General features: G+C 39.4%; 1 protein-coding gene across 2 annotated transcripts in view; it reads left to right on the forward strand.

The window, feature by feature from the left end:
* Positions 1-14,640, forward strand: part of CERS6 (ceramide synthase 6) — a 127,638-nt gene that overhangs the window by 80,758 nt on the left and 32,240 nt on the right. For both annotated transcript variants that reach the window (XM_059820565.1, XM_059820564.1), the window contains exon 5: positions 10,876-10,926. In XM_059820565.1, the coding sequence (XP_059676548.1) occupies positions 10,876-10,926 (51 nt within the window). The remainder of the gene's footprint in view (positions 1-10,875; positions 10,927-14,640) is intronic.

Consider the following 14,640-nt stretch of genomic DNA (forward strand, 5'->3'; position numbering starts at 1 on the left):
CTGAAATACACAAATTTTTCAGTGTCCTATACATAAAAGTGGCAGATCTAGAGGAAATGCTTCCCAAAGTGTTTTTTCTTTGGGCAATTTTATGGTAAAAATAGTTTTAATTCATCTGGAAACTAAGGTGGCTCATTCATACCTGTATCAAAGTATTTAGCACAGCACTCCTCTATTGCCAGGAGCTTTTCATGTTTTGCTATTCAGGTGAATGAAGCAGTCCTATTTTCCACAGCTAATTAAACCTGAGAAAGAATACACGTTTGGATATAAAAGCAGGTTATTAATAATCTGACTAGTGCTTTGAGTTGCCGTTATTGAGTTTAACTCACTATTGAGGCAGTGACTTGGAGCAGGATAGCTGTATCCTCATTTAAGCTAGCATAACCTTTAGAACAATACGTACTTTTACACCATAAGGGCTTCTAGTCATAAAGCTGCTTCACTTTACCATTAAAGTAGTAGGGAAAAGAAGCTTGCCAGATAAATAAATAAATTATTGGTGAGCATTTTCTTTCTCATATTATATCCCCTTCCAGTGTTACCCTGTTACACCTCTCAGAGCTTTCTAATTTCTCCTGCCTATTGATGGTCTTGGCTACTGGCTATTGAACAATGACAGAAGTTAGCATGGGGAAATACTGCTTTAAGGTCAAATCTAATTCAGAGTGTTACTTCTGTTTTTTAGCTGCTGTTATCTCAGATGTGACTTAAGGAGTTCACAAGAGATTTTTGGGGTTTTTTTGTTGTTGTCCTGTGCCCAAGATTTGTAGACTCAAGAAACTGAGACAAACTCTCTCCACTTGCCCAGTTACTCTAGGTTTTTTCTGTGCGCAAAATTTACTGTTTATGGTTTTATACTAAAAGCTCCTGCAAATATAGCAGTTCTAAAACATAAGCATAGCTCCTCTGCTCTCATCTCTACCAGCCACTCTTACTGCTAGTTGTTTTAATAGATCAATTGCAGAAAAACACAAGTTACGTCTGAGTAGATCCACCAGGAGGATAACAAATGGACACAACAAAAGGTTTGTATCTGTGCACTTCCTCAATGGGAGGGGAAAGTGAAAAACAAAGAGGAAAGTGATGTAAAATTTTATGTAGGCTTCGACATTTTTAAAGGTTTGGGAAATTATTTTGACTGTCTTCCTTTGCTCTAGTGAAGTAAATGTTATCATGGCCACTGTCTCAGAACTGATCAGGAAAGAATTCCTCACAAACCATGTTTTTGTATTAAAATTAATTAACATTTCCCCCCACTCTCATTTTGTTAGAGGAAAATACAATATGAGAGAGATTTTCTCACTGGGTTTTTTCCAGGCAGTACTTAGTACTTGTGGCATTATTAAATACACCAAGAAGTAGTTTGGTAGTAAATGCACCTGCAGCCCCACAGGTGAATTGCCCTGCTGCAGTGTATATGCGCTAACCTCAGAAAAATGCAACGGTTGCAGGAGTGGGAGGGGAAGAGGCTACTTTAGTCTGTCCTTGCTTGTTGTTGCTTAGAGTTACGCCTCACTTCAGCTGTGCCCAGTGACTGAAGTGCTGAGAAATGGGTCCCTATTTAGTGACCATCACAATGGTGTGGCTGGAGATGGGGTGCTTTCAGCCTGCCTGTTCCAGCAACCTGTCTGGAAGGAGCTCTGCTCCCTCAGTCATCAGGTGGGACTTGGTGGTGTCTGTGTTTAGAAGTAGTCAGCTCTTCTGTCAAGGTTCTAGTGGCAGCACTGAGGGAGGAGTTAAGCGCCAAAAGGCTTCCTCATCAGCTGCCCATAATGGCACCATGTGATTCAAAAATGCTCTTGCCTCTCTGGGTATAAATCTTGGCTCTGTGAACTAGAGAAATCCTATATTTCCTATTAAAATTTCTGCAGTTGCAATAACTTCCTAATTTTCAGACTGTCAGGGATGATTTTGAGCCCTTGCTTCAATGTGCCTATACAAAGGTACAGCAAAACACATCAGGTGGAAGGTGGAGGGGGCTTTTGTTTGTTTTTTCTCTATACAACTTTTTTCCAGTAGGCAGCGTATGTTCATAAATACCACAATCTTAAACATCTGGTTTTGTGAGTGAAATTGTTATCCTGGTGCTCCCTTAGTAAGGAGTTGTTTTGTTATTATTAAAACCTGACTCTGTCTCCCTTTGTGGGCTGCATGCAGTGATGGAACATGTTAATGTCAGTGAAGCAAGCCCTTATGGCACATGGTGAATCCTGCAAAGGAAAGCAGCTCCCTTGGGATTTCCAAAAGTCGGCGTCAGGAGTACAATGAAGGACGTCGTAAACGCTTCCCATCAGCTCATAGCATGGAAGTCAGTGGCTTACCAAAGTCAGACAGATGCAGTCTTCCAGCAGAGCAGCCACAGATAGGAGCTATAATTACAGAAAGTAGATATGTCATGATGAGTTTAATTATTAACCACTTTCCTGTATGCCTTTGAGTAACTGTAGTATCAGAGCGCAGAGCACTGGAAACCCTGGAGCTTTGTTGAAGCTGCATCCTGTAGGAAAATGAGGAGTAGTCTGAAATCACACAGCTCTGCAGAGATCTACCAGGGATGAACTGCCCTATTTATTTTTTTAAAAATTTGCTCTTGGGATTTTTGCTGGTCTCTTAAAGGTATAATTTTATACAGGTCACCCTCCTACTAAGGTATGGTTTGCCAAGTGTAAACCTCAGCATTCTCTCTTTACAAACTAATTCCAGACCTACAGTTGCGTGTTGTCTGTTTTAATAAAGTAAATTTATAAATACCCTCTTAGATGCAAATTCTATGCTAATTGATGTGGTCTGGCTCTGTGATCAAAAAATACAAGACAGTTGTAAAACTAACAGGCTGCTTTGCTTCACCAAAGCGTTATCAGGCATCTGGAGTGCTCGGCTGAATGTGTCCACTACTTTTTATGCACTCTTCTTACTGTGCAGATAGAGTGACTACAAAATACATTGAGTAGTGTCACTTTAGCCTGGCTTCTACAATATTTATATAGACCTTCAGCTGCCCTAAACTGTTACAGCACCACTGGATGCCCAACTTGCTCATGACAAAACAGTACTTGAAAATGTTACCATTACACAGGAGGGCACAAGTTTTAAAAAGTTTTGCTTACTACAAAGCCACTAGCAGGTGAAGTGACAGAGGAAGAAAGTATGCACATGAGAGCAAATATTTTGATGGCTGGGCCTGGTAAGGGGACTGGTGGCTGGCTGGTTGGAGCAGGGGGGGAGATGCTACAACCGCCAGCTTCTCCAGCTTCACTTCCGTTCAATGCACGCGATGCCTCAGTATTAGGACCCTTCCAGATCCTCTAGGATTATCTGTTCTTTTTGCCATCTTCATTTTCCACATCATTTGGAAGTTGAAATTACGCGTTTGTCAGCATAAGACATAAACACCAGATCTCTGTACATCATATTTTTAAAGGGCAAAATGGATGTATGTGGTGCATGGAGCTTACTCTGCCTTTCCGGAGACCATTTTCTGTAAATAAATCCAAACTTGAATTCATATTTTTTCTAAAAATATTTTTGTGCACACACATATATTTGCATTTGAAATGTCAAGTGCATCTTCCAGTGTTTATTGTTAATCTTGGCCTTTTATGCGTCCTGCCGTATATTTTATAGTTTCTGATTAATAGAAGTATAATTTTTAATTATGTTTGGAAATAAGCAGTGCAGATTGATGAGAGGAAGGGCTGAGCGCTCTTTGTTGCAAAAGCATTTTTCCCGCTTGTTTCTGCAGACACAAAGCACTAAGCTCTAGAGAAAAAAACAGTTCTGAAGAAACTTGTAACAACTTGCTTAGTCACAATATATGAGAAGAGAACCTCAGGACATTCATCAGCAATGTGTCACATTGTCTTCACTTCTATTGTCAGCTGTGCCAAGAAATATGAATGACTGCTTGGGTCTGTGAAGAATTTATGAAAATGCTATTCCTGGTGTGAGAAGCAACTGCATCCCAACACTGGAAGGAAGAACACACAGAAGTTGATGCAAATAGTAGCCATGGATTTTGTCATTTTGCTGAGTTCTCTTTGTTCCCAGCATGGTGTTTTGTCAGAACTTAGTGATTTTGTGGGTAGAGGGAAGTATACTTAATTTTGATGTGTAGGTGACTAAACACTGGTGCTTGCAGAGTCAGTTTATTTCGCAGTTCATCCTGCCATAAACAATACCAGCCAGTGCTGTTGGCTTCATTTGCTGCTAAGGTTGTGCTCTCAATGCCTGTCACAGGTGGCCAGTGGAGAACTGGAAACTCTCTGATGCATTTTTTAAATCAGTGAGACTTTAGTATGAGGAATGCTTAAGCAGTAGCAGTAGCAGAACAAATACAACAGCAAGGGATGATGTTAACATGCTTCAGATCCTGTCTTACCCAGGGTAATTTTTGGGAGCATAACAAGAAAAAAACACAATTCTAGGTAAGCAGAGAAACTTTCCAAGACATCATAAATCTGAAGTCCTTGGAGGTCAGGCAAACTTGGTGGAAGAGGATAGAAACTTTGAAAAGCTAACTCAGAACTTTCTGGTTGTTCCTTTATAAATTTTCTTCTAAAAAACCAAGGAAAATGAGGAAGAGTTTCATTTTCTTTCTGCTGAAGAGAAAAATGCTGCAAAATATTGATACTTATGAAAAAAGAAAGGTCACTTTCTGTGACTTGTAAAACTGTGACTTGTTTTACAACAATTAATACCACGGTGTTTTTCTGTAGTTAAGAGAAAAAAACGTATATTAGTTTGTACATTATATGCAGAAGCAGATGTTTTCATGGATATATATTCTTAAGAGAGAAAGGTTGCAGTAGTTTACACTTTTACTGATCCCCATTGAGCCAAGTAAGAAGATGGGGAAGGGAACGAAGGGTCACTGTGGAATTTACATCTAAGAGATTAATTTATTGAAAAATCTTTTGTTTTTACCATAAATGGGTGGAGTCAATTTTACACTAGAACATAGACACCCTGGCATGGGAAACTACAGAAGGATGCTTTTCGTGCTGCTGGGTAATCTGAGTTTCTCTCTAACGTCAGCAGCCATTCAGCATACCATGCCAAGAGGATGCAGGTGTTGCAGAAAGAAAAAGAAAGCAAGCAATTTAAGTCATTCCCCTCTAAGTGAATGCTTATTCAACCAAGTGATGTGCAAGAGGAATGCTTATTAATGTATTGAAGAAGAAAAAATTGCTGTAATCCCTAGCCATAATTGGGGAAAAAGTGAACATTGAGATACTATTTAATTTAAGCACATAGAAGATCAAATGCAAAAAAAAACCCCACAACCCAACACCCCAAACCAACTGTTAATTATGAATAATTGTCCTTCTGCTGATGTTATGAAAGGTGCTGTTCACTAAAAGCCTGTAATTTTCAGTTCCTGGATAATAAAAAAGAGGTGGAAAGTATTAAATATTTGTATATTTTGCAGTCAACAGAAAGATCGTAGTCTCCTCCTCCCGTGCTGTTACAATTGCATTCTTAGGTAGATAAGCTGTAAAGTTCAGAATATGGTGAGGTGTTGGTCCACAGGAGCAGGAGATGGTGTTCTGCCTGTGGTGGGAGAAGGCAGCTGCTGTTGAGGAAAAGAAGATGTGTATGTCATATGTCATACGTGTGTATCAGCGAACGTTAGCTCTAGGGGTAAGAGCAAATTGCACACAGAATTTAGGGGGCTAAGTAAATGCTAATCAAGAGGAAATCTTTTGGCCTCAATTGTGCCACTTGTTTCCTTGAAGAGCAAGAACCTGCTCTAGCTTGATGAAAGTAGAGATACGAATGCCGTGAGACGCCTTTGCCTCTATCAGCCCAAAATAAATGAGGTGGCTAGAATTTTACCAAAAGTATGTATTATTTTGACTTTAATTAATAGTGCTAATTTCTGTTCTACTTAATATTGCTTGTAGCTGTCAGAGACAAATTATGTAAAGCTGTATCCAAACACATGAACCAAGCCAGATAAAATCTTGGCCTTTTGAGATTGCAGAGTAGTGAGCATATACACAGTGAACGCTCAGGATTTCTGTATTTTGCTGGTTTTGTTTTACAAAGTCAAAAGTTTTCTAATTTCATAAGCAACTTAAAATATTTTTTTGAACTGAGGATGTCTCATTTTGGTTTGAAATGTGTTTTTGAGCATAAATAGGCTTTTGTGAGATGTGGGGATTCTGTCATCATGTTCCTGGATTTTTACATGCTGTATTCTGATAAAAACAGCAAGCAGATTGTATTTCTTTATCTGATGGAAAAGTCAGAAGATTTTTCTTACTTATCTGGGAATTTAGAAGAACCCCTTGGGAGTTACGACATGCCCGTGTGGTCAAGAGTAAATCAGGTGCATAAAAGCTCTGTCTAATACTCCAAACTGCTAGGGCAGAAGCTGCTGTGTGGAGAGCTGGGTTTTGCTGACGTGAGGCTTAGTGATGTACTTCTGGAAGTCTTTCTTCAATATGTTACTTGTTTCAAGTTTATGGAGTACATTTTTTGCACATCTCTTATTTATCTATAGGCTCACACTTCCAAGGGCAAAGCAACACCAGTGCTTGTGGGTACAACTTGCATATTGGGGTTTCTAGTTGTGCTGGGTACAAGGAAAAATGACTCAGTTGCTGATACAGCAACTCTCAGTGAGACGAACTGTGGAAGTAACTTTAGTGCCCAAAAGCAGTTATTTTGCAAATTTATGTGACCTACATGTATATACATTTGTATTTATAGACACAAGGTGATTCTATAAAATGTGTGTGGAATTCACTTACACCCGTGACATGCCTGATACATACACATCTGATGGCTGGCTTTCTGACAGTATGGGAAAGTACTGGCTTGTGGCACATACAGCTCTCATCTGTCTCTTTGAGAACCTAGCCTGTGGCCTTTATGTGTTTCCTATAGTCACTGGGTTCCACTGGGTACATATGGATGAGAGAGGAGGATTCCTGGTTATTTTTGTTACTGTATGATGAACCCAAATTTACCTTGTTATTTTAAAGTAATACTTCATCAGGTGCATCTATTGCCTCCCTGATAAAATACATGCAAAAATATCTTTCAGCCAAATCAGCTGTCTAGGGAACAGATCACAAATTGAGGGTTTTTTATTGTACTACTTTTGGTTTTCCCCCCCATTTACTGTCAAAACTGACCTTTCACATACTAGGTACTAGCAGCACTTTGAGCAAAACATGCAGATTCTTATTGCTTTGGGGCTTCTGAAAGCCAGGGCCCAATTAGAAGCTCTCTCTAAGGATAAGTGAATGGGACAACGGATGCAAAGCAACCCGAGGCTTCTGGCTAAGCATGCAGACATCTCGGATAATTTGTTCTTTTTTTCTCCCAAATCCTCAGTCATTCCCTTGTCTCAAGAGAAGTTTTATTTCTGAAGGAGTTCTTTAAAATTACTGCCTTTAATCACAGAGTTGGAGAGATGTTTGATGGAGCTTTTGACAGATATTCCTGTAAGGAAACAAAAATAATAGAGTTTTATTCCTTAATACTGTAAACGACAGCTGATTCAACAGCTGTTTATCATCCTCCTCTGTCATTGATACTGCAGTGATGAGGCACTGCACGCAAGTGTGGGAAAGCTTAAGTTTCCATCTGAACTTTATGTTCTGTAAGGGAGGGTGTCAGCATTGTAGGGCTGGTGCTTTGTGCCTGACATTAATTAGTACTGAAGTGTTCAGTATTCTGTTTCCAGCTCAAGGATGCCTTTTTGTTATCAGGATCTTTGCATTTCCTCTCTTCTCCAGTCCCCTCAGGTTCCTCCCTTGCTCAGAGATTATATACCAAGAACAAGAAGTAAAATGGAATTTTGGGTGTTCAACAGGCAGTGGAAACAGTAGCACACTTTTTATGTTCATCAAAAAAGGATCTGTTGCAAAGCCAAGTCACTGACCTTTTCTCCCTGTCCATCATGGGACTTTTCAGGAAGAGCTGGGCTCTGCTCCATGGTGAGCTTGCGTGGTGTGAGGACGTTCACAGACGTATCCTGTGAACACACGCAGAGCTCAGCTGAGCCCTGAGAATGCCAGTATTAGGTCCTTTCTGATTACTCCACTGTTCACCAGTACGTCTAGGTGTCACACTGCAGACTGTGTGGGCTTTTTTAGGATTCTCTCCTTCCTGCTGAAGCCTGCACAGAGTATCCCACAATTGTGAGGCTCACAGAGGACTGAACAAGATGCTTTTTGCTCCAACTATAACCATGGTCTACATGGAGAAGTTAGGTTCAGTCTAGGACTGTGTTCATTGTAGAGGTCAGAGGGGAAGGCTGTGCTTAAACCAAGCTCTTTCTCTGCCTCTTCCCTAAAACCCTCCAGGGCAAGCATAACCAAGGTCCCCTGCTGCTACAACTGTTAGAGTCAACTCAGAGATGCCAAAGCAAGTCAAGGGCAGGGGAGACTGGGGAGGAAAGAGGGGTAGGAAGGCAGTTTAGGTTCCCTGCTGTCTTAGTCACTGTTGCCCACATAGGATCCATTAGGTTTCCAAACAGCTACTCAGAAGCATTTTGTTTGAGATGGCAGCCTGGCTTTCTGAACCTTAAGTGGCTCAGAAGAGGCAGATGTTCTGCAATGTATTGGTCTTTGAGGCTTAATGCATATATTATATTGTTTGTCAGTTTGTGGTATCCTTTCAGGCTTTGTGGTTACGGGTTCCTCCAGTGAGGCCTATTTTATTTAGCATTCAGCATATTAATTGCATATAAACCTTCATATCTGCAGCTCCTACAGCAGCCATCTCTCTGAAGAAGCCTTAAGATGTCATAATATTTAAAAGAGAAAAATGCACATTTTTTTGCTAGCACCTGTAATTTAGGTAGCACAATAATTGGGTAGGAAGCATTTCTTATCTCCTATTGAATCTGATATGAAAGACAGTTACAGCTTTTCAAACCTGGCTAAAACTATGAATTATCCTACAATATTTGGATGGATCTAATTTAGGCAGCTGTCAGACAGAAATATTTTAGATTCTGTGTATTAGTAACACTTGCAGAGGTTGTTTCCAAAGACCTTTTTTGTTGCATGAAATGAGGAGAACTCACTTAGCACAGTAACTACTGTGGAACGTTTGAATAAATAAACTGCTTGCGTGAAATAATTATTCCTAATAGAGAGAAGGAGAAGTTTGGATGGACTTTAATCATTCTTACAGCATCCTTGTGAGAGGTATATCAGATACTCTAGGAGGTCTGTTACTTTAAGTGTTGGTATATTGCTCAGGTTAGTGTAAGAATTACTCCTTTCCATTTCAGGAACATTGGGGGTATGGGTGTGCAAGTTTTATTTTATCTTATTTTCCAAGTGACGGATACATTCAAAAAACTAGGAAGAGCCTTTAGTAATCATATTACATCACTGTTAACCAACAAAGGCTATAAGGATCTTCTATAAGACAAATCACAATTAGAACTTAAGTATCAGTTGGGAATTTGGCTATAATTCTAACTAGCATTTATTCTGTCTTTTGATATATACTTATAAAGACTCTACTGGCCTGATTCTTAGCCCGGGACTTTAACATTCTGCTTAGTGTTCATTTTATTTGGTTTGATGCTCATCCATTGTATTTTGGATGAGTTTGTTATTATGCTTTGCCTGAGCTGAACTGCTCCACCTGATGGTGAAAACAAGAAAATGCCATTTTTCATGCAATGAGGATTTATTTGAAAAAATGTAATCTAGTGGAATCGCTTAATGCTGTAAGGGTATGCGTGCCTTAATCCAGGAGACCTACTAATAATGTTCTGCCCTCTTTATACTTGGATGTAGAGCAGTTAAGGTTATGTAAAGGAGTCGCGCAAAGATCTTGAATCCACAGTTTTCTTTCATGTTTATAGTGAGATACCCAGTGGGTGGGTACTTGCACTGTAGACATTTGGTTCTCAAAGTCCAGATGCTGCCAAAACCTGAGATGCAGCTATGCTTTGCGAGACATGTGTAACTGAAAAGAGTTGGTCCTGCTCATGCACAAAAAGGGAAGTGTGGCTGCTTGATAGCTGTTGATTTGGTCATGTTCTTATTACCCAATGTGGAAATACTTAATGGTTGAGTATGTTGGGTAGAAGAGCTTATTTTCTATCTCGAGACCATTTAGTTGCACAAAAAAAGAGGTAAAAACTAAAGAACTCTGAAAGAAACAACCTGCTTACAAGAAAAGATTTAAAAGGCTATTTTGTGGCATTGAAAGAGAAATAATCACATAAATCTTGTGCAAGCAGCAAAGAAACAGGAAGCATAACAGAGCTGCATGTCCCCAAGTCTTTTAGTTTGCCCAGCTTTTTGCAATGCAAGAGTCTGTAGATGCATGCTACAATAAATTTGCCCTGGCACTTTTCATGTTGCCCTAAGATATCAGAGTATTTTCCATGTGATAGCAAGATCTATCATCTCTGGATGGTCATGTCTTCAGCCAGGAAAGCAAAAGGTATGATTTGCTTTCTTGAGCTGATGTGGCTGGGACGAAGGATGGATCCTGTATGGAAGGATGCTTATATGTAGCAGCACATGCAGCCGGCATTCTTTAAAATATTTGAGCAGCCTAGGGCCAAGATTTCCCATGCTATTGAGAAGGTTATGTGAGATCTGACCACCTGAGCACAAGCTGATTATGTTCAGCCTGCACTCCTGCAAAAGCTATTCATATAAGGTCATGGCGCACCAACCAAAAATCTTTGTGTACAGGCAGGTTGCTCTAATTCATGCTGTGAAACTTTGAGGAATCTCCTTGTTGTATTCAGTTTTCATAGCTTCTATCAAAAATGCAAATTTTGAGCTGTTCCTGTAGTTTTGTCCTTCACTTGTATTAACCATAGACACTTACATTGCCCAAAATGGTGTGTACAGACCTTTTTTTTTTTTTTCTTCCTCTCAGACACCCTGGCTCTGGAATACCAGACAGTGCTGGAATGGGTATCCATATCAGGTAAAAGTTACAGTGCTGCCTAAAACCAAACATGACACCTCTGCAGAGGTCTGTTTTTATTATGGTGGAGCTTTGTGTCAATATGTTAGTGTGAATGGGCTACTCAGTATTTTGGAACATTGCTAGATGCTCCCTATCTTGACTGAGTTCAAGAAGGGAAAGATGAATATAGCTGTCACACCTGTTTTGAAATGAAGCACAGGATCTGAAAACAGATGTGGGAAGTCTAGCTGTGAAAGTAGACATCTGCAACGGCAGTAGAATGGTCATTTCATACCAAGTTCTGAGGATACTGAAAGTTTTAGCAGAGCCTCAGATTCAGCGCATTGGGAAAAGCCAGTATAGTTCTTATACCTGTTATACTGCATGCAGGGTGAGACTTAATCCCTGGCAGTTGGTGTGATCAAAGAGGAGACTAAAGAGAGAAGGTAGATTTCTCCTTTAGGTACTTAAATAGGGACTATCCAGTCCTGGCCTCATGGAAGCTTACAACAAAAGAAGGTAAAATTAATGAGATAATTGAGAATGGTTTCAAGTCTTTATTTTCAGCAATGTATGTATTTTCATGGATTCAAAAAGCATCAGCCTTTCTCTCTGTTCTAGGTCAAAGTATATAACTTAAGTTCAAAGAAAAGACTTAAGTAATTTACATCCTTTACTAAGGAGAACAATGCCACCGTTAAAGTAAAAATGCCCTTTCAGCTTGTGTCCTGCTGCACTCGTTCCCTTTTTCAGTCCTCAAAAAAAATTTTGCTCAAGTTTGAAATTTGGTTTCCTTAAAACAATCTTCAAAAGAACAATAACAGTATATTTATTCCTTACTGCACTGCTAAGGTTTTAATTAGTTGCAGGAATATTTAATTCCTAGATCCAAGTTCTGGCCATCTTTCACAGCAGCACAGTTGCTTCAACGGCATGTAGGTGCTGCAGTAACACCAGGATTAACTGTAGCCCTACAACTCCAGAAACTCCAAATTCTCTGCCAGGGGAAGAAGGAGCAGGACAAGTGAAAGGAGAAGGGCAGAAATTTCACCTATCATTATCTGGTTGAACAGTGGCTTCCAAAGTTTGCATACACAAAGAGCTTTGAGGAACCTCTCCTGTGCTTTCCATTAGTTTGTGCTACTGGACATAGTTATTGAAAGTATGGGATGTATTTAAACAGAGCACTCAACCTGCTCTAAAGGATTCACTGTATTTTTCAGAAAAGATAACTCCTGATTTCTGCCTTGGCTGTACCACTGCCTCATTTTGCCTCCTGTTTTGATAGAAGTAACTTTCAACATGGATGTTGTGAGGATCAGTGAATTAATTAAATGCTCCCTTTTATTATTATTAATAATAACAGTAAGGTAGCCCTTTCGAGGAAAAAGTATCATCATGTATATGGGCTAGGAATGGACTTTGGAAACCCTTTTGGGAAAGCTAAGAGCCACCTGTTTCTGTAATACCCTTTATATAATAGGAGGCAACAAGAGATTAAAGTTGTGAAGTATAATTTTTCCTTTTGCTATAAATGAGAGGTAACAAATATTTCAGATGTGACCTAGTAAGATGGTCTTCAACATTTTTAATAACTTTTGAGAATAACTTTCAATAGCTTTTTTAATTAGTCTGAATTCTAATTCTAAACCTGAGCATTTTTAAAATGCTGCCTTTTTTTTTTTTTTTAATTCAGCATCCAGAAGCCTCAGTAGGGATCATTGTGCTAGCTGCTATCCAAATATAATTGACATTGAATTCCAAAAGCTCCAGCAAAGAGTTTGCAGTTTAAGGAGTCTAACCTGTCTAGGGCATATTGCTTCCCCCCCCCCTTTTTTTCTTGTTCATTTTTTGTTGTTGTTCCTTTTTTTCTTTATTTTTGTCTTTTTTTTGTCTTCTCCCACCCCACCCCCACCCCCCACCCCCTTTTTTTTTTTCTAAAGGGCAGGGAGGGAAAAAAAAGCCCTCATTGCCAGACTGGAAAGTATGAAGAAGAGTGTTGTCTGAAAGACGCATGAATTCCCTGTGACAATGAACCGCCCTGGACAGGTTGAACAGGAGAACTGTGTTTAGATTTGGGTGCTACTGTTCTTGAAGGTTGTGTACCTGTTATAAATAGTTCAGTGGAGATAGTTCAGCAAGAATACCAGAAATCTTGATCTGAGAAAGGTTGAAGGAATTTGGTCATTCAGCCTCCGAAAAAATAATGACCTAAATTTCACCCAAGGACTGGAGGGTGAACTGAATAACGTTAGGGAAGCAGCAGAAGAAATCGAATGCGGGAACTGTTGAATCTTCATCCCTCAGAGATTTTAGGAACAATCGTTTGTCAGAATTGATATGGCTGCAGTCACTGGTGCCTTTCAGTCCTGTTTTCTACTATTTTTGTGTTATTACATGCAAGAAGAGATTTACTGATGATGTAAGACCATGAATCTTACTGGTTAAAGAACATTATTTACCAGACTTATCAGAAGAATGAGGTAATTCAGGAAGTTAGTTAGTTAAAACTTCTAAAAGTTGGCAACTAAACTTACTATATGTAAAATCATGCTACTAGTGGAGAGGGTCCAACAGAAAGCAAATCATCAAGTAAAAGTCATTATCAAAATCATTGTCTCGGAGATAAAAATCTCACTGGGTGCTAATCAGGATTAAGTATGGGTTTTCAATTTTGTTGGTTTTCTTTTTTTCTTAATTAGATAAAATTTCTAATCTCGTTTGCTACAAATCCTTTGTGAGTTACACAACACAGCATTGCAGAAGTCCAGCCGGACTTACTGTAGATACAGTCAAATGGATCATTTGGGTGACAACTCTACCCATAAGCGCAGAATAGTCCTATTGAAGTTAAGTCTATGGAGAACTGAAACCTAGCATTTAAACTAAGTTAAACACACACTATTGATCCTTTCATGGAGGGAAATCATGATATCTTTAGAATCCCCCTTTATTATCATTATATATGGGTTTAGAAATACTAACGCTACTGTTAATAAAGCAGCTGACAATCTTAATTGTTTTACTAGAAATTTTCCCCAGTGAGTTCTCTTGCAATAATGAGTATAATAGTCACGGTTCATTGCTAGCTCATGTTCTCTTCCCTTTTTTTAGTTACACCTAATTAAAAGTTAACTGTCAGTCTCAATAAATCAGAAAAGGATTATATTGGCCCAAGAAATGGCTTTAAAAGATTGATTTTGAGTGTACACATTTTTCATAAAGCATAAGCATATGTCTATATTTAAATAACCCACATAGAGCATTCAGTGGGCACCTAAGGACTGTTTTTCGGCTGCAAAGAACTGGTCTGCAAAAGGGACTGGGAATAAAAGAAGCAACTGAAATGCCTCTTGCCAATGGAAATAGCTCATGCCCTGCTGGGGTGCTTGGTTGTGCCAGTGCAAACTGCTCTAGAGTTGGTTCATCTAATCCCTCAGGAGCTTCCCCTGTGCCAGTGCCCCTCTCTATCACTGTGATGGAAGACATGACTAGAAGGGAGGCACAATGGCATGGAAATTAGAGTAGCTCCTAGGACTGGCTCTCTTACGCCGGGGGCTAAACACCCTATGTGTGCCACTAGTTACCTTCTTTGAAGTTACCCCAGGTTGGTTTTGGTTGTGCGTAAGTTCCTGTGTCTTGTTATTTTTATTTCTTTTACTTTTAAACATCTGTGTAACCATATTGTATATCAAACAAGATGCCTGGATAAATTGATTTTATTTTCTTCTT

This window comes from Gavia stellata, chromosome 8, assembly GCF_030936135.1.
Source record: "Gavia stellata isolate bGavSte3 chromosome 8, bGavSte3.hap2, whole genome shotgun sequence".
Classification (NCBI taxonomy): Eukaryota; Metazoa; Chordata; class Aves; order Gaviiformes; family Gaviidae; genus Gavia; species Gavia stellata.